The sequence below is a fragment of the Alosa pseudoharengus genome, unplaced genomic scaffold, assembly GCF_046254945.1.
Source record: "Alosa pseudoharengus isolate Yale_2024_CS ecotype anadromous, Long Island Sound unplaced genomic scaffold, YU_APseudo_1.1 YU_APseudo_1.1_scf_13, whole genome shotgun sequence".
NCBI classification, from domain to species: Eukaryota; Metazoa; Chordata; class Actinopteri; order Clupeiformes; family Clupeidae; genus Alosa; species Alosa pseudoharengus.
This window is the reverse complement of record NW_027468598.1, coordinates 6967774-6975411: the sequence shown is the minus strand read 5'-3', so window position 1 is coordinate 6975411 and position 7638 is coordinate 6967774. Positions and strand designations below refer to the sequence as shown.

Here is a 7638-nt window from a genome sequence, read left to right as displayed (position 1 = left end):
TGACTGTGTGTGAGAGAAAGATGAATGTCAAGTGTAGTGTTGGCTTGTTGCCCCCACTCTTAACAGAATAACCTCTCAGCATTTCCTTTAAACCACAATTCTGTCCTAAGAGTCATACATGTCACAAATATATCAGGTCCAGTCTGGTAGAGAGAAGATCCATCCATGTACAGTGATAGCAAGTCAAAAAGATGTAGACTTAGGAAAATAGGATATAGAAGGCGTGCTTTCATTTAAATATAACAATTCAACTACTGATTCCCTCTGGTCTTTCAAGAAATGAAACAGGCATGTGGCAACACTGGCACTAAAAAGGATGTGTCCTTTTTATGTGGTAGGCCCAACACAGTTTTTTGTATCAACCCAATCAAATTCATCATAATGTTACATAGTCAAGTGAAAGATAGCTGTTCCCCCTAGCTGCTCAGGTTATTGACAGTCAAAAACCCTACAGTAACGTTAGAAAAACCTTTTTAAATGTATCTCCACAATACATCTGCTAGAAAACTCTAGCGTTAATCAGAGCAAAAGTTGCTACCCATACAAAAATAACTGCAATTTTTGTGGAATTCCATGCCATTCATAAGCAGGAATGCAGTTTTTTGTACACAAAATGGGCATTGCAGTGCACTTTGGACAAGAAACTGCATTGTCTCATAACTGCAGTTATTTTTTGTTGGTACATTGTTGATGTTTGCAAGACAAATCTGTTAGTAAGCTTGCAAGTACGGTATTTAACAAATCTCCATTGCTGCTTTAAATGGACATGGGTTGAGGATAGTGATGACAGCACTCTGGGTTTTCTACCGTATCTTCTAGGATAAGTGCAACTGGTTGGCATTCGTGTTTCCCAGTTCTCTTCTCTCCTGTTTTTCAGCCCCACCCAGTACAGAAGCCAAGTTTGAAAGAAAAACACAGCGTGAGCTAGAAAGAAGATAGACGGGTAAGTCTGGTAAGGCTGCATGCCTCAGCAAGTCTTTCTGCAGAGGTGACATTGTCTATAGAACTGTATAAAGCTCATTAAACATGTGGCTGCACACGCTAATGGTCTCAACATGTAATAGTAATTGTAGCAGTAGAAAACTTAATTAATTATGTGGAAACGCTTATTCTATCTGAGAGCATTTAGTTTCCCTTCACAGATATTCTCAGTCATAAACACGTCTGCCATTTGATCTGCCCTGCAGCTGAAACAGCAAAACAAAACAACAGGAACTACATCCACCTATTTTAATTGAAATGACACCCTTTTCAATGACTTGGACGTCTATACTTCATCCACCAGGAAGCCAGGAAATAAGTCATTCTATTTATACGCCGTGTTTAGACAGGGCATTCTGTGCTGTGCCAGAGAGCAGGAGCACTGGTGGACAGCTTCTGATCTCCACTACCCCAACTGCTTCCTGCCCCACAGTAATAAGTCCAGAGCTTTTGTCCACACAGACAAAGGGTGCCTTGGGAAAGGCTGGAAGGGAAAAAAAGAGAAAAGTCACCACTCTACATGCTTCTCTCGTTCTCCTTCCCTCTTTTCTACACATGAAAAGAAAATTAGCCCACTCGGGGAAAAAAATCTAACGTAGGTTTTCAATGGAGGGAAACTAAATGATACAAATGGTACAATAGATTCACTCACTGTTGACATACAAAAGATTGTTGCAAACCATTTAAAACATTACATGATTTAAACGATTTGATTGTGTCATATCATGTGTTTTAATACAACAACATGTTTTAATACAAACAAACTTAACCCTGTTTGAATTCAATCTGCTGTTAGCAAGCAATTTTGTAGAATGTTCAACGTAACCTAAAATTTCAAATGTAATACTTTTAAACACTTTTAAAAGGTACCAATAAGCACTGCCAAGATCAACTCCCATTTGCTTATCTGTGCTTTTTCAGAAGTATCTGAACTTTGCAACACCAAACACTGCTCTCATTATTTCGTTTTGCTTGTTACTACAGTAATTAGCACTGCCAATTTCCTGAGCTCCAGACTTATATCTTGGGTGTCAACTGAAATGGATGTAATTTCCTTTGGCACGTCCCATAACTATAATCTGATATTTGTTATTCCACACAGATGTAATGACAATGCCAGCAAATGTCTGATAAATGTTTCTAATAATTTGCAGACCCTATACACATCACTGTAGGGCTGCTGAATACAATATGAGCTAGGAGATAAACACAGCCCACAAGTATACTCCTCACACAATGTGATCAGCATGCAAATGACCTGACACTCAGACACACACACACACACGCACATGCACTCACACCCACACATGGAACAAACAAATATTAGGCCATCAAACAGTCAGTCATCATTCTTCATTTTTCAAATCCTCTGTTACAGAAACGGATGGAAAACCTATAATGTTACAAAAAACTCACAAAATCACAGTATGTGATAATGGCTTTATCAGAGGCTTTTCTTTTCATACTACACCATCAAAAGGCTATTTGATATGTGTGGGACAAAGGACATTGTTTACAATAACAAACACACATATTATTAAAAAATGTAATGGAAGAATCAAATAGAAATATACTGACCTCATACATGATGCTCAAAAATATTAAAATGCATAGTGCTTTGCAGTTCCTAGACACACAGTTTGAGCATATCAGGTACAGTAAAGGAACTGTTAGTAAGTGCTTAAAATTGCATTCTGCAAGTCTCACTTTAGCTTGTTTAACTTACATAAATTACATTTACTAGTTTATCCTAACCCCAGTTGTAACACATGCTCATTCCGTAGCAGACTGTAGAAGGTTTTCAATGTTCTATACATGTTTGATTCTCAACAAAACCTTTACTTTGTTAACCATTCATGATACGCTAATAAGAAAAGAGCAGCCTAATTAATACTGGCAAATACAGTACTATGACTTGGTCGCAGTGACATCATGTCATCATGTTGAACATGGAGTGGAAGTCATGCTATCCAAACATCAGCACACATGGATCCATTTAGTGAACAGCTTGACAAATGTACAAGTTTTGTCCACTCCGCACAACTCATAAGAGGCACAGTCAGAGCCGCTGGTCTCCATTGCCTGTATAGTCCGGCAGGCTGTTGAGTGCGGTCTCCTCACTCTTGGACTGCAATGCATTCTCCCCCTTTCTGGAAGTCTTTTTGGTGGCTCTGGAGAACTTCCGCCTAAATGTGTCCCCAGCCAAGAAGTAAAGGATGGGGTCCACGCAACTGTTGAGACTAGCTACACCTCGGGTAACCTGATAAGTGGCATACACTTTATTATTAAAATCACACATCTCAGGACTCTGGAAGTAAAGTCTGGCCCGCATGTTCAGATTCTTCATCACATGAAAGGGCAGGTAGGAGACAGCAAACACTGCCAGGACAATGATTACAAGGTATATTGACTTCCTCCTCAGTGGTGCATTGTCCATGTCATTGCATATGAGGGCCTTCACAATTAATCCATAGCATCCAAAGATGATAATAAAAGGAATGCAGAAGCCAAAAACCGTCATGCACATGCTGTAGATGAAGTAGCCCTGCAGCTCGTCCTCTGTGGTGGTGTCATAACATGTAGTTGCGTTCCTCTTTGGACCCGTGCGCGAGTAATACAGAATAGGCGAAATCCCCACGGTAACTATGAACCAAATCAGCGCGCTTGTGCGTATAGCGTTCTTTTTCTTCAGCCTCCCCAACGATTTAAGAGGGTGTACTACTCCCGTGTACCTGTGCACGCTGATGCAGGTGAGAAACAGAATGCTCCCATACAGATTAACGTGAAAAATATAGCGCTGCAGTCGGCACAGCACGTCGCCAAAAATCCAGTCAGTTTTATTAAAGTAATAGAAAATTAGGAAGGGGAGAGAAAGCACGTAACAGAAATCCGCCAGCGCCAGATTAAACATGTAGACCGAGATGCTGCTCCATGGTCTCATGTGAAACACGAACATCCATATTGCCAAACTATTTCCTATCAAGCCTGTGATGAAAACTATGATGTACACAGTAGGCAAATAGTAAAATTGAAACCCAGTCTTCGTAAGGGAACATCCTCTTGAGTTGTTATTGATGTCAGACCCGTTGAGAAGTGTTGTAAAGTTTATCTCCGTTGTCATGTTTTTTGGAGGTAATCACTGTTTCAAGTACAGAAAAGATGTGAGACAAAATATGCGTTTTATAAAATTATCATTTTGACGCAATTATATCCAGACGAATCATATCGGTATGGCTTTCCCTCCACAATTCATCCCCGTGGGAACATTTACGAGATATGATTTAACAGCATACTTAGAGGAAAGAAAACATCTGACAATGGACTTTGATACGTGAGCCCACAATAACATGGCATAACTTTAGCCCAACTCTGGACAATAAACACTTACCACTAACTCGCGCATGTAGCTTAATCCACATTCCTCCAAATTACAGCCAATATTTTACCATCAGGTTGCCTTTCGTCTTATTTGGTGTGGGACACAGGTGTAACTGCCAGTGTGCTTTCGTCGCAAGCACTGCTGTTCCAACCATGGGGACACGTTTGTGGGTGGAAGAGCTGCAAACGTCGTGCTACAAATTTCTCCAGAATGTGAGCATGCGGTACCAGCAGTGGAGGGGAGGAGCGACACACTGTGTTCACATTGAGTTGCAGGTCCTCCTTCCCTTCATTAAAATGCTAATTAGACTACTGTTACAGTAACAGAAAGTCGAAACCCATGCTTTTGTTCCAAGACAACTTCTAAACCTATCTATGAATGAGACACATTCTATGAAAGTAGTAGTATACATATTCAAAGCGAATCACGTCCTCTCTCAACACTTGGTATAATCAGTATATGTTGGCTCATGACAAATATTTGTAATTGCTGTAGTATCTATCCAGGAAGTGTATGAGGTGATACGGAAAAAAAACCAATAGCATTATACTTGATTATACTTAATGCAAACACAAATCCAAGCTCAGTTTTACAGGTCTAGAGCTATGGCAACTGCCCCAAAAGAAAATTGCATTTGCTTAGCAATATATTAAATGATGCCCTTTTAGGGCTGATTACATTTGATGTATTCAGCCACATTCAACCAAACTCTTAAAATTAATCAAAGTAGATTATTCTCTTAATAATAAGTTAATGAATGCATTCACTTGCCTACTTATTTAACTATTATCCCATCCCATTTTAGTTTATTTGATGAAGATTAATAGAACTAATAAAAGGATTGATAAAACACTCAAACTGTGAACATACATACCCTCTTAATATTACTGTGTCAGTCTTTTTCCTTACTGTGTACCTACGTTAGATCTCAGTAGAGACATTCGATCACGATTTTTTTACCTGTCAGCATAAAGTACGCTTAGTAGCCTATACATTAGATGTGTTATTTACTGGCAATAAAATGCATTAAATGCACTAAATACACTTTTAATATTATTTTAGTATATTTTATATATTTTTATTTTAGAATATCATATATTCACCAAACATGAATGCTCATGGATCAGGTCTACACATAAATGCCTGTGCATGCTTGCATACAACAACAGTCAAACAATGGGACAAGTTTGAAGTTATTGATGTTTTATAAATAACATTCCTGCATAACATTCCTGTGTATGACAGTGATGACTGGAACTAAAGATTTAAGATAAGGAGGTGTTCTGGAAAATGAGATAATGGCTTCTGCAACCACCATTTGAGTGCATAGTACTTGCGAGGAAATGCTGACTTGAGCACAGGAAGAGCCCTAATGGGTCTGTACATAGAGGCTGTCCTTGTCAGGGTAGGGAATCAATACCATACCTCCAAGTAAGATATGTTTACAAACAAAAATATTTTTTTGGTTTTCTTTGAAATTGCACCAGATTCACACCGTGGGTTACCAGAGGTCAAACGTAGAGGTAGGCCAGTGTTGTGTTTTTCCTTCTTTAGTGTCTTTCTATATCTTTTTCTGACACATGGTAAGCTGTTTGTTGAAGTCTATCCTCTCAGGCCATGGTAGACCATGCTAAGTATAAGTAAGTATAAGTATATACTCTTTCGATCCCGTGAGGGAAATTTGGTCTCTGCATTTATCCCAATACGCGATTTAGTGAAACACACTCAGCACAGTGAACACACAGTGAGGTGAAGCACACACTAATCCCGACGCAGTGAGCTGCCTACTACAGGGGCACTCGGGGAGCAGTGAGTTTGCTCAAGGGCACTTCAGCCGTGCCCAGGGGCGCCTTAATACCACTCGAGGCCCCTGGGCTATTCATGGGTTTCATCAGGTCCCTTTCCACAGGTGTATTAATCAAGCACCATGCAGTCTGTATTCATAATCTAGGTGCTTGATTTTATACACCTGTGGAAAGGGACCTGATGAAACCCATGAATATGTTTTTTAAGCCCCCCCCCCCAACCGCAAATGCAGTGTAGCCTATTATCAGCCTATGTAAAACCTTTACATAAACAGGAAAGCCCTCGAATCACGTCAGCCTACCCATGACATTGCTTATCAAAAAGGCTAGCCTACTGCACGAAAACAGGCGTTGAACTTTTACAACACTGGCTGTAGGCTAAGTTAAAAGATGGGTAGGCTACACATATGGACGTTTAAAAGCTTTTTAAAAGTGCATGTGTTTGTCGTGTCGGGGGGTTCCCCAGGAGTTTTTTTGAAATTCTGTCTACTTAACACACCAGTTTTAACGCAGTTTGGGAGGGACAGAAATACTTTTAGCCTACAGAACAAGCTGGCTCATGTGACGTGAACATGAATACTCTATGCATTATCACTACACATGGAGACATATCTCACGTTAACGTTGGAGAAAACATAACAGCCTAGACTATTATATGTGCGAATGGGTTAGCACAAACTTAGCTGTTGGTGAACGGAGATGCAGATCACTAATTAATTTCTTTGTGCACAGCCCATGTTCTGCGTTCACTCCAATGAGACAAGTGAAATACATGTTTTTAAAGCCGTTTCATTTCCAGGCTATTTGCTACGATATTTTCCTGCTATATGCCTTCTGTTTTCATGGACAGTTACAGGAATCCACGTCATTCGTTTATTGTTGCTTCAATCCTACCCACGTTATGATAAGTTTGTCAGTCAGTTTCAGCCTCTCCTCTAGCTCCTCTACACCCGTTGGGATTTATTACGTTTTGTTACACTTTAGAATTGGAGAAGACAAAGGGGGCCTCTGCATGGATGTAATTGTAGAGCAGTACGATGTGCTCAATTATTTAGGCTAGCTCCAGAGTAGGCTAATGACGCCGCGAATACGGGCACGCCGTTTATTATTATTGATTATCATTATTATTATTATTATTATTATTAGGAGGCCCCTCAGGTAAGCCCCTGCATTAAGGCGCCAGTGGCCGTGCCTACTGGTCGGGGTTCGAACCGGCAACCCTCCGGTTACAAGTCCGAAGCGCTAACCAGTAGGCCACGGCTGCCCCTACATGAGTTATAAGCAATAACGAATTTAGCCAATCCTTTTTGGTATGAGTGCCGCACCATGTGCATTCATATTAGTCACATGCTAATGGGATACATGGATGAAAGATTTCTGTTTCTGTTACTGATCTTAAATCCCATGTTATATCCTGAGTTTGAAGAAGTAGCACACTACACCTTAACACTACTGCTGTTTTGCAAATACCTT

The 7638-nt window shown here is 40.1% G+C and overlaps 1 protein-coding gene across 1 annotated transcript; it reads right to left on the bottom strand.

Annotated features, from left to right (window-relative positions):
* Window positions 1–2407: 2407 nt before the first annotated feature.
* On the bottom strand, window positions 2408–4553 carry p2ry1 (purinergic receptor P2Y1). Its single transcript, XM_076281958.1, has 2 exons — window positions 4370–4553; window positions 2408–4120 (listed from the first exon to the last, which is right to left on the bottom strand). Exon 2 carries the CDS (start codon window positions 4100–4102, stop codon window positions 3041–3043), a length of 1062 nt encoding a protein of 353 aa, XP_076138073.1. The 5' UTR covers window positions 4103–4120; window positions 4370–4553; the 3' UTR covers window positions 2408–3040.
* Between the last annotated feature and the right edge of the window lie 3085 nt (window positions 4554–7638).